This window comes from Megalobrama amblycephala, linkage group LG12 (assembly GCF_018812025.1).
Source record: "Megalobrama amblycephala isolate DHTTF-2021 linkage group LG12, ASM1881202v1, whole genome shotgun sequence".
Taxonomy (NCBI): Eukaryota; Metazoa; Chordata; class Actinopteri; order Cypriniformes; family Xenocyprididae; genus Megalobrama; species Megalobrama amblycephala.
Window position 1 is genome coordinate 4,943,180 of NC_063055.1, and position 19,988 is coordinate 4,963,167.

The following is a 19,988-nucleotide window of genomic DNA, read 5'->3' on the forward strand; positions in this document are numbered from 1 at the left end:
ACATTAGTGGTGCAAAAAATACAAAGTTCCCGTTTAAGTCCCAAGATAAAAAGTCTTATTTTTATTATTTGAATAAAAACCTCATATATACAAGAAGAAACTGGAAATAAACTAAGCAATGTTTAAAGCAGTGACATTTTCAGCTCCTTTTCTCTCTCTGGATGATCTCGAGATCTTGGCAGTGTTGGTACAGTGGCTCTGAAGGCTCAATCCACATGGTTTCTGGCAGTTTGTTCAGATTTTCCAGAGGGAATTGAATGAGCGCCGTGTCATTAAACACATCCAGGAAGCGTGGTGAGCAGGGCAGAGACATCTCGTCACACACACTTATCACCTAAAACAACATCAGAGTCAAGGCCTGTGACCATTTATGGGGGAAAGATTTTAAACTTTTCTGATATTAAAGGCACAGTATGTAAGATATTTGGATTAAGATATAAAAGAAAAACATTAAAACAATGTTATATTTTGTTGACTGGTGTACTTACAATATCCCAAATGTTTCCAACAACGTTTTAATCCAGAGAAATCAGCTATTTTAACCAGTGTAACTGACCGTGTGATTGAGTCACTTGTCAATTATGTCAAATCCATGCTACTCTTGATTTCCATGGGAACACCAAAGATGCTTTCATATGTTATGCGTTTTATTAGACATGTGAGCAACTGTTTGAATATATTTATTGACAGAAAACGAATCATTATATAGCTCAACACGATTAGTCTTATAGTTTAAATTTATTGTTTTCTTGATTTACCACGAGTACTATGTTTGTACCATGCCTCAGAGACGACACTATTTTGCGGCTAACATGGCATAATCAGAAGGAGCTTTATTTGTAGTAACAGTAATACAGCATTTTCTCCACCATACAATATATTCTAAAATTAATTGCATTGCCCCACAATTTTAATTTGTCAGATAAAGTGACCTGTATGAGCAGTAATTCAGCATTTGTGGCCATTTCATTGAAATGAAATAAAATAATGTGAATTTAAGTGATCAAACATAACTGTAACAAAGTTCAAATTCAGCGACGGAGGTAGAAGACAACTTTAAACACAACTTTGATCATAAAATATGCATAAAGAACAAGGTGAAAGGAGCGACTGCAGCATATAAGCATAATAAAAACAGCAATGTAAAATGTCCCATGCTCTCAACCCTGCTTCATATCATAGTAACGTTAATAACACTTTAATACGCTAACCCATGAACATGATTTCTGCCTGATTCCCATTGGATTACTTTCCAAACATCGTCTATAGATGTGAAGACGACAACTCCCATGATTCTATGCTCATTCGCAGCCTCATCATGCTATGCCTTTGTTATTGTTTTGGTAAAAGCGACCTCTAGCGGTGAAACTTACATACAGTGCCTTTAATATTCTCAATAGAACAAGACATTCAGTAAGAAAAAATGAAATTTCATCAGACATGGCAATGTAACCGGCAGTCAATTCTCTGCATAATGTTGAAATTCTTTATAAAATGCATGAATTGTAAAGGTGTAATGTAAGTTAGAAGTCAAGGTTACATTTGAAAGGAAGCTGTAGTCTCTCTCAAACTCTCTCTGAAGCATCCTAAGAAGAAAATTAAACAGACATCATGAATAAGACTCAAAGTTGAATTAAGTTCAACACACATTTTTGCCTTAGATAAAGAAAATAAAGAAATACTGAGCTTGTAGCAGTGTTTTTTTTATGTAAAGTACACTGGGGCTGCAACAACTCATCGATTAATATCGATGACTAAAATAATCAACAACAAATTTGATTATCGATTAGTTGCATCTGCACGCTGTGCTCGGGAAACCAGTCATGTAGCTTTACAGTAGTGAACCAATTTCCATGGACAAAAACGCATATGGAAAATGGCGGAGGACACAGAGTGAGCTGCTCCGGTAAAGGTAAATGATACCCAAACATACATACTTCATATTTATAAGTGCTTCTAACAAAAGCATAAGTATTTACTGCATCTTCCCTTCTCATGCTCTGACAAAGTAACATTTTGTGCTTTTGTTTTTGTTTATTAACATTTTTAATTTAGCTGATTGTATTTTATCCCTTTTTTTCTTATAATATACAGCATAGCCGACATGGATACATTCACTGTATTTGTTTTCATAGGCTTTATATTACAAATCGATTGGAGGACACCATTGGGCAGGATGTGGAATAACATTGTTTAAAATTATTTAATGTGTAATACTTTTTAGATTTTTCATCCGATTAATCGAAAAAATAATCGACAGATTAATAGATTATCAAAATAATCAATAGTTGCAACCCTAAAGTACACATAGAATTTATTTTATGGTTTTAATTAATGATAATGACCCTGTTTTGTAGTCTTGTAGTTAGTGATTTAAACTAGATGTGTATGTGTATGTCATATGAGCTTGTCAAACATTTAATTGTAAAACTATATGCATTAACAAAGTTTTCCACTAGATGTAGAAACATTTATGCTTACATTGGCAAGAGCCTAGTTTGCTGGTAGCTGAAATAGCGCCACTTGTTAATTACATGAGGGCGTCCACATGCTTTTGGTCATGTGTTGTATAACACCAGGCACCTACCTTTCTTGAATGCCATGAAAACTGTTGCCAATTATAATAATTTTTTGCAACGTCTGAGGCATCCAGTTTCTCCACAGCAGGTTGTTATACAGAGCCTTCCCGCAATGCATCAGGTAAAACAGGGTGGGTTGATAAACTGGGCGCTTTCCCTCCTGTTAGGAAAATAATGCTAAAAACTGACAGCAGAACAAATGTATTTTGACAGTTGATGTGTGCCGCACCTCATTTTCAGTAAGTACGGTGAAGCCGAGCTCTTTGAGAGCGTCACACTCTGATGCAGAAAACACTGGATCATACACACTGCAACTGCCTACTGGAATCTGAGAAAGACAGAGTATTTATTGCATTAAAAATACAATGTTTAATTGGACAAGTCATATCATATAAATGAAACGTATACCTGGAGTGTCTCTAGAAGCAGTAATAACATTGCAAGCTGGTATCGGGCAGATACACAAGAAGCAAAGTTACCCAAACCATAACACACACAATACTGAAGAGACGTTTTAATCAGTTCTGAAGACCCAGAAGCATTGGAAAGACGACGCTCGGACAGGAGATCTGGAGGTGGAGATGGGTGGCAATTATAAAACTGTTTTTTTTTTTTTTAATGTTTGTTAATTTGTATGGGCCTGCAGTAGTTCACGTCACCTCTCCATTCCATCCATAAGTTTTCTCCTCTCAGTTCATTCCTGTGAAGGAGAAGAACATTTCAGAGAGCTTGCAGACAATATGAACAATACATAATTGCCTTATTTAAAAAAAAGTACTGGACGTGGATGATAATACCATGGTACGGATTGATTACCAGATTAAGGTACTTTCCTATTTACATGGGACTCCAAGGGATTTAAAAGAATACCATGGTGTTATAATAGTAACATATCTAACAGTGTCACTGCTTGGTTTTGACATATAGTGGCAGATAAACTCTCACATTGCGTTTATTATCTTCTGCTTGTCCAGTTTGCAGTCAGACACATGGTGTGAGTCTAGATTTGGGTTTGAAGGATGTTGTCTTCTTTTAGCAGCTCCTTTACGACGCCCTGCTACCTGCCAGTCATCATTACAAGCCATAATAACTAAAAACTCTACCAAGAATAAGACAGTTTACGGTCGAAATACATGATCCAACTAAGTGAGGAGAAATCGACTTCCATATGAAGACATTCTGTATTTTAATAGTATAAATGACTCTATTATAAACCTATAGCAGCTGAGATGTTCATATTTAAACGTGTTGTTGTGTTACGGTTTAATCGGTCCGGTCATCCGCTGTTCTCAATATATTCAGTTCCTATGCTTTATGCAACTCATTTTTGTAATGGCACAAGACTTTCTTTCTAAATTTAAGTTGGACATCTATTCACAATGCACATTGTAATTCTAATCTGTAATTCTAATCTTGAAACAATACCACATTTATTTTATAAATGTGATTATGCAAATGATTTTTGGAAAGAAGTAGCCTGGCTTATTTTCTCTGCTTATAGCAAACTTTTTATTTTTGAAAAAAAAAAAAAAATATGATTTCATTATAATACCTCCTGTGTATTTCCTGAAAATGAAAGTTTATTATATATATATATATATATATATATATATATATATATATATATATATATATATATATATATATATATATTTTTTTTTTTTTTGGTCTTAGATATTTGTTAAATATTTTTTTGCTTGCTTGTTTATACATCTTGTTTTGTATTTTGTTTCAAAATCTATTTCATGTATCCCCTGTATGTTTAATAATAATAATAATAATAATTATATTATATTATATTATATTATATTATATTTAATTATATTATTAAATCCAATAAAATCCTAAATAAACTTGAGATCAGTAGCGCGCGCTTGGTTTGTCGGAAACTAGATGGCGCGCGCTCGCTTCTTTCCCGCTCTCAAGCACTGAGGAAAAACTGTTTATAGTTTTTATTCTCCAAATTCACAATGTTTCCTATCAGAATTTCTGATTTTATCTGAATAATGAGAATAGATAGTTTAGCGCCTAATCTTCTTGCGTCAAATACTGAACGAAGGAAAATAAAATGAAGTGTATCATTGAAGGCAATGGCATTAAAGGTATGACACACATTTACTCAATAATAAAGCTTCCCTCTCCGCGTTTCAGTTGTTAATAAATGTCTCTGTTTACTGTTTTTAGTCTTTGGAAAAGCAGTTCATGCTCTGTCAAGAATTGGTGAAGAAATATGGTTGGATCCACTGGAGGAAGGAGTATGTCTGATAAATATACTGTATATTTCTGGCTGTGTCTCAAAATCTAGTGAGCTGCCTTATTAGACATTAACCTGTTATGGTGATTTTCAAAATAAATTACAGAGGCAAAAAGCATATTTTCATACTCATAAGGCATGTTCAGACCTTTATTTGATGAACAGGAAAAATCTTTAAAGATTGGTTGAAACATGTTTGTTTTTATGCCAAGAGTTCAAAAGATAACATCCATTCAATTTTTTGAGAAAAACAGGTCTGAAAATGTGTTTAATAGGAAAAAAACAAAACAATTATGATTGTGGCTGCGATCTATAACCCACATACATGTTGTTTTTATGTTTATTAGAGGCTGAATTCATATCAAATTCTGCCAAACTTCCCATACTTCTTCTATATAGGATGTCTACTTCATAAATTGTATGAAAATAATGGAAATATATGGTTCAGATCACTCAAACCATATATGGAAATGGAGGTGTCCTTATATGGTCAGTAATGGAGCTTGGTTGCCATCTAGTGAAAAAGTGTGGAACTGCGCCCAAACAAAATCTTACTGAAAGCTCATTTTTTGAGATACCAACCTGAAATTTTTGCCTTTGATTTCTTTGCAGTTTTAGAGTAAAACTTGTTTTGTAAAATATATATTTTATATTTTATATAAAATATTATATTTTTACATTTTACATTTTCATAAACTTAAACTTCTATAACTTTTTTCTGTTTCACTTACATAAGTTATTTCACTTCTACAATAATCTGCCAAATTTCATCTTTAAAACGAGACCAGCTTTATGTCTATAATCCAAAGTATTCTTGAATTACAACCATTTAAGTTTGGATAGTGTATATTTATGTCTATAAAAAAACTGGGGGTGACATTTAACAGGTTAAACACAACTTACTAGGTTTTGAGACACAATCTTTTAGTGTATATACTTATTAGTAACACTTTACAACAAGGTTCCAGTTGTTGGCATGAGTTAACATGAACTAACAATGAAAATACTTTTAATGCATTTAGTAATCTTAGTTCATTTAAACATTTACTTATCTACTTGTTAACATTATTTAAAGGACCTGAGCTAACATGAACAATGAACAGTTTTTCAACTTTAATGACTAACGTTAACAAAGATTAATAAATACTGTAACAATTGTATCTCTGTTAGTTAATGCATTACTAATGATAACTACTGAGACCTTATTGTAAAGTGTTTCTTACCTATTTATTTTGTCTGCCATTTCTAATTCTCCCTCTTTCTGTCTCTCTCATCTATAGTTGGCTGTAAGGACAGTAAACTCGTCTCAATCGGCCTATGCCTGTTTCTTCTTCACTCCTCTGTTCTTCCAGCAGTATATTCCAGATCCAGACACACAGAAAGACTGTGAAGCAGTAAAATGCAAACTAAACACGAAGGTACTAAACATTCAGAACCATAGGTTTGGCCAATGTCATTATTACTGTACAACTTCTGTGAGCAAAAAAACAAACAGAATGGTCTTTTAAACATATGATTATATGGTATATTATTTAATAACATGTTTTAATTTAAAATAAAGTATTTTTATAGAACCTGTGATGTTAATACCCAGTGCCTTAACTCATAATCATCAGTATTATTCATGCACAGTATTTACTGATTATTGTATGCTTTTAAAAATTATTTTCAGTGCGTTCTTCCCCTGTTTCGCTGTGTTTCGTGGAGAGAGCGAAGTGTGGACAGATGTGAGATAACCATCAAAATCCCAGACAGCAGGGTGATATTTCAGTTTCACTGCAGACACGGTTAGTTCATTTGCATGTTGAAACTGGTAATGCGTTGACAGAGGGAGGAACAGATTGATGTTGGCGGTTGTAATCACAGGGTGACAGCACATTTCACTGAACTCTCTTCTGTGATGATGAGATGCTAGAAATCATTTCCATATTGCATAATTCATCACAACTTATCACATTTGTTCTAATCAAGATGTTGGAACTTGTGTGTTTTAGGAATAACTAAGACCCATAATTTGGGGTATCAGGAATGTGAAGCTTTGCAGGCCGTGTTCCCAGCTCACCTCTGTCCAAATGTCCTGAAGGCCCACTCCAAGTAAACATACACACACACACACACACAATTCAGCAATAAAGGGTTAGTTCACCCAAAAATGAAAATAACGTAATTTATTACTCACCCTCATGTTGTTTTACACCCGTAAGACTTTTGTTCATCTTCGGAACACAAATTAAGATATTTTTGATGAAATCCAATGGCTCAGTGAGGCCTCTATTGCCAGCAATGTCACCAAACCTCTCAAGATCCAGAAAGGTACTAAAGACATATTTAAATCAGTTCATGTGACTACAGTGGTTCAACCTTAATATTATAAAGCGATGAGAATACTTTTTGTGCACCAAAAAAGCAAAATAACGTATTTTCAACAATATCTAGTGAAGGCCGATTTCAAAACACTGTTTTGAAGCTTTACAAATCTTTTGTTTCGAATCAGTGATTCGGATCACCTATCAAACTGCCAAACTGATGAAATCACGAGACTTTGGCGCTCCGAACAACTGACTAGAAACAAAAGATACATAAAGCTTCGAAGCTGTGTTTTGAAATCGGCCTTCACTAGATAGTGTTGAAAAGTCGTTATTTAGTTTTTTTGGTGCACAAAAAGTATTCTTGTCACTTTATAATATTAAAGGATTTAGTCCACTTTCAAATTAAAATTTCCTGGTAATTTACTCACCCCCATGTCATCCAAGATGTTCAGTCTTTCTTCAGTCGAAAAGAAATTAAGGTTTTTGATGAAAACATTCCAGGATTATTCTCCTTACAGTGGACTTCAAAGGCTCCAAACGGTTGAAGGTCAAAATTACAGTTTCAGTGCAGCTTCAAAGGGCTTTAAACGATAGCAGACAAGGAATAAGGGTCTTATCTAGAGAAACTATCGGTCATTTTCTAAAAAAAATACAACTGTATATGCTTTATAAACACAAATGATCGCCTGCAAGTGCTTCCGCTTTCCGTATTCTTCAAAAAGCTTATGCTGTATGTCCTACGCCTTCCCTATTCTACTTACGGAACGAACGCGGCGCCAGTTCCGTTTTATCCGTAAGTAGAATAGGGAAGGCCGTTTGGAGACCACTGAAGTCCACTATAAGGAGAATAATCCTGGAATGTTTTCATCAAAAACCTTAATTTCTTTTCGCCTAAAGAAAGAAAGACATGAACATCTTGGATGACATGGGGGTGAGTAAATTATCAGGAAATTTTCATTCAGAAGTTAACTAATCCTTTAAGGTAGAACCACTAAACTCACATGGACTGTTTTAAAATATGTTTTGAGTACCTTTCTGGATCTTGAGAGGTTCGGTGACATTGCTGGCAATAGAGGCCTCACTGAGCCATCGGATTTAATCAAAAATATCTTAATTTGTATTCCGAAGATGAATGAAGGTCTTACGGGTGTGGAACGACATGAGGGTGAGTAATTAATGACATCATTTTCATTTTTGGGTGAACTAACCCTTTAATTTTTTCTGCATTTTTAAAAAAAAAGGGTTGCAGTTGTTCATGCTGTTGGTTTTCAGTTTCACTGGTAACACTTTACAGCAAGGTTCTATTTGTAAACATTAGTTAACTACATTAGTTTACATGACCTAACAATAAAAACACTTCTGAAGCATTTGTAATGTTTATTTTAACATTTGCTAATACATTACTAAAATCTAAAGTTGTATTTGTTAGTATTATTTAATGTAAAGCTAATATAAACTAACAATGAGCAGTTGTATTTTTCTTAACTAACGTTAACAAATACTGTAACAAAAGTATTGCTCATTGTTTGTTAATGTTAGCTAATGCTTTAACAAACATTAACTAATAAGACCTTATTGTAAATTGTTACCATTCAATTTTTAGTAGGATAGTCTAAATCATAAGTTGACCAGTTTTGTTTCCGTGTCAGACTTTTAGGCGACATTGTGGTGCATTTCCCGATTTCACAAGAAGAGGTCACTCTTTCCATATCCTCTCTTAAAGTAGCATTGAAGACCTTTTATGAGGAAGAAAATAGTAAGGCTGTATATATAATAGTACACTTCCATGTTGTATTCTTACTATTCTTTCAGTATGTAACATTAATATTGATGAGTGAACAAATTTTCTTTATGCATCTAATATATATGTATACTATTTTATGAACATATATTTAACAGGTACCTTTCATCTCCAGTGTGATAAATACATTTGGTGATTTTAATGTCTTTTTTGATGCATTAGAATATTATTACAGTATTACAATTATATGAATATATTTTTTAAACATCTAATTTATATATATTACACCAAATGAAATTAAAATAACCATTTTATTCCAAATATGTTAACTGGATGACATTTACTAAAGTAAATGTGCAGTGTTTTTCATTGCTTCTCTTACTATTTGTTGGAGAGGAAAGTAATTTACATAAATAATAATAATTTACATTTTGTTAATTGATAGTTTGCCTCAATTTTTCAGCTCTATGCTTGCTTTTGTAACTACTCTTGTATATTATACATGATGTGGTTGATCATGTGTTGTATACTGACTGTATACTTGTATATATTTGTGTTCATGTTATTTATCAACTTTACGTAAAGCACCCTTGGGTCGTTAAAAAGTGCTTTAAATATAACACATATTATTATAAATTCAGATCTGCATGTAATACTCAGATGTTGAACATTGTGGTCCTGCATTAATTAGATCTTGTTTGTTTGATATCAGGTTGTATTAAAGGCATGAACACAGAGCTGATGCTGCACCCAGACGAGTTTGACTATTTTCAGGTTGGAGAGGATTCAGCCGTGACCTTCTGCCTAAAAGAACTGAGGGTGAGTGTCCAGCACAACATGTTTTACCGCGTAAATACTCAGGATATGTGTAGAGTTGAGGTGTTTGTGTCCCCATGTGGGAATGTTTTATTTGATCAGTACATGAGGATCTTTCCATATTCGTTTTTATTGCCACTTATTTCTGTCCTGCGATGTAGTCGTTGTGCGATCATATTCACTCAGGCGAGTTCAGAGAAAGTGTGTCGTGCATGTGAACTGAACGACTCCAATGTTCTTTTAAAGGGGACCTGTCTACTAGAATAGGTTTTCATGCTTTAAAAAAACATTATTATTTTTTTTTTTTTACATGTTTTACATTGTTGCAGCTCTTCTCTTCCCAGTCTGTCAGTAACACTCTGTTTAGTTCCTGTCCCTATGAAGTCCCTCCTTCCAAAAATCACAATGTGCTATGATTGTTTGGCTGGATCAGTGTGTTTTGATTGGTCAACCACTTTGAGTGTGTTTCGGAAATGTCATATCCCTTACCATATCCGTGAGGTTCAACACAATACTAATGCAACTCAACCAGGCCCATCCCCTTTATTTTGCAGGAATTATTTAAATGAGGAATATTGTGACATGTTCGTTACTAGAAGAAACTCAAGACTACAATGGAGGCATTTCAGGGAGTTCAGAAACAGTGACACATAGATATAGAGAATGACTCCCGCTGGAGTGACTTTATGTGCTTCGTAACGTTGCAGACATTTTTCATGCTTAGACAGCAACATTACACACTAGTAAAGAAAGTTGAAAATGTAAAAAAGGTCCCTTTAACTTTTAACCCTTTAACTGCTATTTTATTTATTTTGTGGTAATATGCATTAATCAACAATATTACATTTTTCAAAAAAATTGCATTAGTTGAATAGTTGAATTGCACACTTCTAAAAATAATACTAAATGTTTCCAAAAAACCATGGAACAACAATCATGTTCGATGAGCACTGCTGTGATTTTGGAATTGTAATGGATCCAAGATAAACTATAAACAGAAGTCCATGTTGTATTCTCTAGCTCAACCTTTGACCTGTTTTCCAGGGAGATCTAGTGGCACTGGCTTATGAATCTATAGTACAGACCGTTTTTACGTGCGCGCTTTGGCTGTATGTCAGTGCCGTAACTTCTTGGCAGGCCACAGTGTATTTGTGTCAGTCATTGATGCAGTGGGGCAGATGCTTGGATTTTAACCAGATAACCTGTCACAATGAGTTACAGCACTGGACAGCACACTCTGGTCTGGACACACATGACTGACCTTCTCCTCATGCAGTCTTAATCGGGGTCAAATACATCTGTACGGATCAGTGTGTCCCTTGTGTATAAAACGCTTTACGAATCTGTTTTGGCAGGTCTTAATTCTTTAGAATTGAGCATGGCTGTCTTTGATGATCTTTTAATTTTTTTTAATATAAATTAATGAATATAATTATATTTATATTATTTTAATAATTAGTGATAAATTTTATATATATATATATATATATATATATATATATATATATATATATATATATAAGTCTATGTGTGGGAAGCACTGACATATAAGGGCTGTCAAGCGATTCATATTTTTAATCTAATTAATTACAGGATGTGGCGATTAATTAATCTAATTAATCATAAAATTTATCGCACATCAAATTTGGCTGAGAAATTACACCCAAAAGATAATTCAAAGGGGACCTATTATGCAAAATTCACTTTTATAAGGTGTTTGAACACTGATGTGTGTCTGCAGTGTGTGAGAACAACCAGCCTATAATGCTAAAAATCCACTCATGTTTTTATAATTCCCATAAATCAAAAGCAGTCTCTTCAAATGAGCTGATTCAGATTCCCCCCTACGATGATGTCATTGTAGGGAGAAGCCCCGCCCACAGCCAGTGACGATCTGCGCTATTAGCATAGACACAGCCCTGAATGAGAAGCACAGAAAGAGAAGCACATTTCTGTATCTCGCTGTAGCAGCTGGAGTTGTACAATGTCTGCGCCAACAAGGCATTACAAATGTTGTGTTTTGGGATGTACCAATGCACATAAGATTCTCTATAGACTCCCACTATCTGAGTCACTGAGGACATTGAGGTTAAATTACCTTTTCAAAGGAAATGTCCAGAAGAACATTGGGAAAGTCTTATACGTTTGCGGCAATCATTTCGCGCCGGACTGCTTTACAAATAAGTGTCTTTTCAACGACTCCGGGCTGAAAAAAGGCTGAACTCCACTACTGACAGTTTCTGACATTTTCAATGTGTGAGATTGTCTTGTTTTGTTGTTGCCGGTGTTCTGGCAATCTGTCCTTCACCGGTATCCCAGAGCATGAGCTCTTGAAGCTCTGCCCTCTTCTTGAAAGGGGACCGGGAACACCAGATCATTTTCATTTAAAGGGACACACAAAATTGGCACATTTTTGCTCACCCCACCAAAAATGGTAAAAATATTATTTGTATGGTATTTTGAGCTAAAACTTCACATACAGACTCTGGGGACATCAGAGACTTCTTTTACATCTTGTAAAAAGTGGCAAAATAGGTCCCTTTAAAGTCATTATTGAGTTAAATGAGAAAAGCATCAAATAGACATTACAAAATATTTGATTCAACAGAATTTATTACACATAATCTTTTAGGCTTCAGTGGCCATGAGGGTGAATAAATGATGGCAGAATTCTCATTTTTGAAACTATACATTTAATGGTTTTTTTATTAATATGGAAATAATAAAAAAAATAAAATAAATAAATTATACTCTAAATAAGAAACTAAAACTGCCAGTTGGTGGCAGTAAATGTCACAATGACTAAGTCATTGAGTCTGTTTATTCATTAGATTCGTTCAAACAGCTGATTCATTGTTCACCCGATTTATTCATTCAAAATGCAGATTTATTCAGAAACAAAACACCAATGTGTTGCTTGGAGACGCACAACAGTTGTTTTGGCTTTATAGGTAATATTTTCTTTGGCAAAATTGAGCAAAAACAGACGATATTGTGTCTAAAATATAACACAATATTAACTTCTTATTTATTGAACTGTTGTATAAAATCAATATCACATTTGCACTCATGCTGTTCAGGACAAGAACAGCACTCATGTGATATTGTGCTCATTACTGGTGTGATATTGCTTAACTATCATATGATATAAATATGAGACAAAACTCATACAGGGGCATTTTTACCCTGATATCTTTTAAGTTTAGGGCCATTCTAACTATGTTCTGTTGGCTACATCATGCAGTGAGTTGTTTCCCTGCTTCAGGTTCGTCATTAATCATCTGTATAAAATGTTAGAGCACCTACGCAGGTCTGAGGTGGAGCGGGTGCTTTAAATGTGTTAATAATTTTAACATGTTATTTTTTCCCATAACTAAATTAAATATATATATATAAGTATATAAGTAGAATTTTCCATATATATATATATATATATATATATATATATATATATATATATATGAAAATAATAATTTATTGTTAAATTGCTTTTAGGGGCTGCTGTCCTTTGCTGAGTCTTATGGTCTACCAGTATCTTGCTACTTTGGTGTAGCTGGACAGTAAGTTGTTTTTTTTTTTTTTCGATACCAAACCCACATATATTCTGCATAAAGTCATATGTTTAGCTGCACAATACAAAACCAACTATACCTGTTAGTTAAATGATTCTGAACTCTTTCAGGCCTGTATCCTTCACTGTAAAAGACATGACGCTGGAGGCCCATGTTGTGTTGTCCACTTTAACGGATCCAGACCATGAAAGCCCATCTCAGTCTGCACCTGGGTATTTCATTTTAACCCTCATATTCACATGACTAAACTATGTTCAAAACTGACTTTGTATTTTCATGATGGACAAATGTTCTTAAAGGAACATTTCACACATAAATTCAAATTTTGCATGACTTTCTTTTTTTCTGTGAAACAGAATGTAAATTTGTTTTTAAGAAGACCCTGGCTGCTCTTTTCAATAATATGATTTATGTATTTGGAAGCTAGATGATAGGTTTGTGTGATAGTTTTTGTGTTCCACAGAAGGAAGCCATATGGGCACAACATGAGGCTGAGTGATAGAATTAGCATTTTTGTGTGAAATATTCATTTAAATAGCAGCTAATCCATTTTATTTTTCCCAAATAGACACAATATTCCACCCCGTAACCTTGTTTCATATAGTCATATAGTTTCCTCTTTCCTATAATTTAAAATTAGTACAATGCAAATGCAAAACCACTGCACCAGGAGGGCGCTGAGTTCAGTGACACTTTAGTGCTCTAGTCTACCTCGTCTTACCTATATAGAGCTAGAGCTGTGACATGCTGGCCCTATCTCTAATCTATCACAGTAACTCATCCAGTCTAGTCAGTGATGTCACTGAAGCTGCCCCGCCTCCTCGTAGAGTTTGTGCTTGTATTAGTGTCAGTGACTCAAGCAGAAACAAACATCTGGGTCAACTGTTGTGTGCACCTTACGTCACTGCTGACTGTTTAAACAGCCAGCCTGCAATAATTCATGCTAGTGAAAGCTTAAATAAATAACTAATCTTGATTTTTTTATCTCTTGATTTTAAAAGGGCAAAGGGTTTATTTGCATAGACGTCAGTGTTTAGTGTAAAGACAAAGTCTATCCTATCATCCAACAACAAGGCCATTTATGTTGATTGTTTGGCTTAAAGTGATTAATCATTTGAATACTTAAAAAAATGATATAACAAAAATATATATTATATCGTTATATATATATATATATCTATATATATAGTGCTTAAAGGGTTAGTTCACTCAAAAATGAAAATAATGTCATTTATTACTCACCCTCATGCCGTTCCACACCTGTAAGACCTTTGTTAATCTTCGGAACACAAATTAAGATATTTTTGTTGAAATCCGATGGCTCCTTGAAGCCTCCATAGGGCGCAATGGACACTTCCTCTCTCAAGATCCATAAAGGTACTAAAAACATATTTAAATCAGTTCATGTGAGTACAGTGGTTCAATATTAATATTATAAAGTGACGAGAATATTTTTGGTGCGCCAAAAAAACTAAATAACGACTTATATAGTGATGGCCGATTTCAAAACACTGCTTCAGGAAGCTTTGGAGCGTTATGGATCAGTGTGTCGTATCAGCGGTTCGGAGCGCAAAAGTCACGTGATTTCAGCAGTTTGGCAGTTTGACACGCGATCCGAATCATGATTCAATACGCTGATTCATAACGCTCCGAAGCTTCATAAAAGCAGTGTTTTGAAATCGTCCATCAATATATAAGTCGTTATTTAGTTTTTTTGGCGCACCAAAAATATTCTCGTCGCTTTATAATATTAATATTGAACCACTGTACTCACATGAACTGATTTAAATATGTTTTTAGTACCTTTATGGATCTTGAGAGAGGAAATGTCATTGCTCCCTATGCAGGCCTTCAGATTTCAACAAAAATATCTCAATTTGCGTTCCGCAGATTAACGAAGCTCTTACGGGTGGAACGGTATGAGGGTGAGTAATAAATGGCAGAATTTTCATTTTTCGGTGAACTAACCGTTTAACAAATTTATTAGACCACCTGTCATTATAAAGAGAAAACAAATATTCAAAAACTTGTTTAAAACAAACAAACAAAAATTATTGTCATTTATTAGGCAAATAACAAACTGAAACTACCAAAAGTCTTTATTCAGGCATAATAACCAAACAAATTATTGATTCTTGCTGGCATTGTTTTTATGTACTTTTCCCACAGTCTCTTTTGTTATTGACTTCCAAATGGTTTCTATTTGTTCCCAAAGACTTGCTTTTGATTAAACTTTTGTACGATTTATGTTTGAATCCATTAAATCACAACGATAATTATATTTTAGCATTAGAAACACTACTGTGACTAAAGAGCTTACACATACTGGTTTGGATTAACCATTACAGAAACATAAAAACTGTGTGGTAAATATCTAAAATAAATAATAAATATAATAAAAATATAATAAATAAATTATATAAAATATAATTTTGCAGTATATGCAACTATATAACACAAGAACACTTATAAGATCAGATTAAATTGGGCCAGCCTGCTCAATGACTGTTCTGAGGATAAACTTACACTTACATTTATTTATTTATATAGTAGATGCTTTAATCTAATGCAGCTTACAAATGAGGAGAAACACAAGGGATTGATCACGAGGAGATGATTTTTAAAGGAACAGTTCACCCAAGGATTAGTTTGTCGTTCCAAACCCATATGACTTTCTTCCATGAACCACAAAAGGCCACTCTTTTACATATAATGGAATGGAATGAGGAAACTTTTAAGCTTTTAAGCTTAAAATGACACCATCATTATTTGAATTGATGCTGACAGCAGAGAGAAAGACACTCATATGAGTTTGGAAACAACATGAGGTTAAGTAAAAAATTACAGAATTTTCAATTTGATTACATGAGATCATTTTACTAAATAGTCCCCAAATTCCCTCTTAGTGGAATAGATAAACAGATCCTGAGTAAGTTGAAACAGTTGTTCTAGTTGCTCTCGCATGCAATGGAACATTTGTCCCGTGGGCCAAGAGGTACAGAGCCAAAGCGAACATAGTATAGCCCTGCCACATGGGGAGCAATTCACATATTTAGAGGCATGCATTCATCTTTCCTTCACACGCCCTCCCCCACCGTCACTGTGTTCGTCCCCTCTCTCTGCTGTCCCTCACACATTCCTGCACGTGTTTCGCCACCCATAGCACTTACATCACTCAGGCTTTGCTGCAAACTCTAGACTTACAGGCACACATAAAAATGTTTTACACCTATTGTAAATAAATAGCATGTTTGTGAATTATGTTTGAGATAATGTACACCAGGGTTATTATAGTTAACTAAAACTAAAACCATAAAAAATGTCTCTTGAAATAAAATAAACTTTAATTAAAATAAAATAAAAATTAAAAAAAGATAAAAAATTACTAAAATTTAAACTAAAATTAAAATGAAAAATAGAGATATTAAAACAAATTCAAAATACTCATAAAAAAAAACAATAATAGTATTTCAATGAAATATTAAAATAAAACATATACACTCACATAACATGACAAATTGAGTCATTTCAGAGAAAATAAGTTTTATTAAAGACTTTCATCACAGGGGTCTTGCAGTTCAACCATGTAAATAAACATCAACAAACTTCAAAGAGTCAATTTGATGTGCTTTACAGCACATTAACCTCATGCTCCAGAGCTGGTGGGGGCAGCAGAGAGTCTTATTCTGTTGAATTGCTTGTTTAGAAAAAATGAAAAAGAAACAAAAACAATGAATTACTTGGGCATGTTTAAATGATTAAAATAGTTTTAGCAACAACAAACAGCAGTCTGTGTGTTCTAGGGATGACTGTTCTGTCACCATCCCCAAGACCTCCACAGCCGAAATCTCCACAAGTGAAGGCCCCATGGAGGCTGAGGTGTGCATTGCTGATGGGGAATGTGTGGCTTCCAGCCAGGGAAGTGAAGTGTTCCATCCAGCCCTTCATATGAGGAAGATGATTCAGCTTCATGCACCTGGAGAGATCCTGCCAAGACCCAGTTTGGCACCTGAATCGGCTTTGACTACACCAATAACACCAGCCACATTTAAGGTTAGAGTCTTCTATCAGACAAACAATAAATTGCATTGTGGCATATCAAGTTAATAGCGAATTTTTCGAATTCAAAATTCGAATGCACCACCAGTTAAAAGTATTAGAATTTTCCACATTTTAAAATAATAGCAAAAGCTTCAAATCTGAGTGGAAAAAACACAAATGGAAGTATGAAAATTGTGTAGTGACCAACACAATTTTTTCCTTTGCAACCCTCTCCAACTCGTTTTTTAATGAAACTTTTAGACAATATATAAATATGTTTTTTCTTGCATATGTGTTTTTTGCTGAGTATCATATTTTATTCATTAGGCATATAGTCTGATATAGAGAAAATATGGAGCTCAGACTCGAGGAGGAAAAACACCTGTTTTATTCAGAGGCCCAAACCGAGAAAAAAATATAAAATTTGGTGCAGATGCTGATATTTATGTGGCCAAAACATAAGATGAAATTCTGATAGCTTGTAATGTAAATCAGTGAGATCTTTATAACAGTATAGCAGACTACTGACATAAAATGCATATAAATATCAGTTGTTACTCTATATCTGCCAATATTATGTTTTAGAAAGATAATATTTAAATGCTTAGTTTTATGATCAAATACAATAAACCTTCCTCAAAAACCTAATGATCATATTTGATGCTCACATTTTAACATGGTTTTTCTTAAAGATGATGTATGGATAATCAAGTAATCCTAAATTGCTTCAGTTAAGTAAGTGTTCATCTTGAAATATTACTAACAATATAAAAGTTATTCTTATGTAAAGATTTCACAGCAAAAATAAATTGATAATTTAGAGACATTAGGAATTTGGCTTTATATGGTAAATAAAATAGCAATTTTGTCAAGACGTTAATGTTTTCTTGTCAAGAAGTTAATGTTTGAAACTAATTTCAGGTAAAAAGCACAAGTATTTAGTATCAAACAGTTTGTAAGATTCAGTCAGTCAAGTGTGTCCAAACCAAAAGTCTTTCTAGGGTCAGTTATTTATATTTTGCTTTACATGTATGTAACTGAGGGATACAAAATACACCAATTTTGTAGAATGACCAAGCTACAGGTAGCTCAAAATTCCTCAGTTTGCATTTACAACTCGAGGGTCTCATTTTAGATCCGCTCCCTGCTCTTCGGCGCTGTACTCAGTGATGGAGGGGACGGTAACACTGCAGATTTGCCCAGCCTGGTTTGTGGCAGTGACACAGAGGAGGACGGAGGATCAGAGGAGGGACACAGGTAACACCGTAAGATAATCTGAAGAAGGTAACACTGCTGCGAGAATGCACGGACGTTACTGGATGATATAGCCTACATAAACTCAGTAGATTTTAAAGACAAAACTGCATATTTTCTGCATCTTTTACAAAGAGTTTGGATTGTTTTAAAGGTTAACATATATATTAAATTGGAAGGGTTTCCTTAAATACAGCCGTCAAGGCCATTACTAGTCTTTTAATCCTTGTTAGTGCACATCTTGTATTATTTTATTAATGTAAAAAATATGTAAGCTAGTTTTTGGTTTTGTTTCTGTTCTTGCATGAACAACTTTGTAATGTATAATACATATTTTGTGTGTTCAAACTGTTCAAACTATATGACAACAGTAAAGTTTAAAAGAATCAGAGAGGCCAAGTGGGGCAAGATTCACTTTCTGTTGCAGAGCTGAGGAATGTCTACCTAAACACACAGTTCAGATAAGTTCGGTCACCGTGGAGAAGATGACTCAAAACTTCAAACAAACACATTCTCAAGGACTGAAGGACTCCATGTTCTTTGTGTCCACCGATGAGTCAGAGGAAGGATTTGACTCACTGCTTTAAAATGCTGCTTAAAAAAACATTATTATATAAGCCTGCAACAATTACTGGTATTGCAAACATACCTCACCGCATTATACAGAGAAAGCCTTGTGTTTCGCTCAACTGTTGAATTAAAAAAATATGTTCGGGAGAAGCTTAAGCTGGTCTACCAGGCAAAACAGAATAACTTAATTTCGATCCCCGTTAGAGGCGTTTTGTCATTTGAGCTCCAAATGTGACGGTTCAATCGATCGCTATTGCATTAGTTCTCATGCTCATGTCTGAGTCACAACCATTACTACTGGTTTTGTTGACTGCTGACGAACAAATTTCATCTCCAAACACCTAATGCTGATGTAATGTGCGATATTTCATGCAATTTACACCTAAATTAAGCACAAAGTGTAGGAACATTTGCAGTTACACTAAACTACAAAATGCAAAGACATGGAAGCCTATAATATGAAGTGTGTCATTTTAGACAATCTACAAATAGTTCACATATAGCTAACTTATTGAACATTAAAAAAAAATTACACACTACTGCATTAACAAACATTAAATCTCTACAGAACTAGATCAAGAAAAAAGATACAGCTACTTTCTGCTGGTGGCCTTGAAGATTCATCCGATGGGGTGTAATCCAGTTAATTCATCAGGGTGCAAATGGCTTGTGTGATTAGAATAGCTACATAGCTGAAATAAGCATTTGTGTGGGTGGAAGACATCGGTCTCCTGCAGTGTAACATGCTACACTTCATCTAAGACTATTATTATATTCTTGTATAATTATTATACATGCTGCTTTTATGAATGGCTCATTAAAAGAGATTACATGCAGTATTTGCTTTTTAAA

General features: G+C 34.2%; 2 protein-coding genes across 2 annotated transcripts; one reads left to right on the forward strand and one right to left on the reverse strand.

The window, feature by feature from the left end:
• Positions 1–38: 38 nt before the first annotated feature.
• Positions 39–3,871, reverse strand: srrd (SRR1 domain containing). Its single transcript, XM_048209340.1, has 7 exons — positions 3,525–3,871; positions 3,239–3,279; positions 2,988–3,148; positions 2,809–2,907; positions 2,588–2,739; positions 1,541–1,586; positions 39–334 (listed from the first exon to the last, which is right to left on the reverse strand). The coding sequence occupies exons 1-7, from the start codon at positions 3,662–3,664 to the stop codon at positions 140–142; spliced, it is 834 nt and encodes a 277-aa protein (XP_048065297.1). The 5' UTR covers positions 3,665–3,871; the 3' UTR covers positions 39–139.
• Positions 3,872–4,473: 602 nt separating this feature from the next.
• On the forward strand, positions 4,474–18,962 carry rad9b (RAD9 checkpoint clamp component B). Its single transcript, XM_048208735.1, has 11 exons — positions 4,474–4,681; positions 4,764–4,834; positions 6,114–6,251; positions 6,506–6,620; positions 6,828–6,927; positions 8,792–8,898; positions 9,596–9,702; positions 13,195–13,259; positions 13,382–13,483; positions 17,075–17,324; positions 18,448–18,962. The coding sequence occupies exons 1-11, from the start codon at positions 4,648–4,650 to the stop codon at positions 18,571–18,573; spliced, it is 1,215 nt and encodes a 404-aa protein (XP_048064692.1). The 5' UTR covers positions 4,474–4,647; the 3' UTR covers positions 18,574–18,962.
• Positions 18,963–19,988: the final 1,026 nt, after the last annotated feature.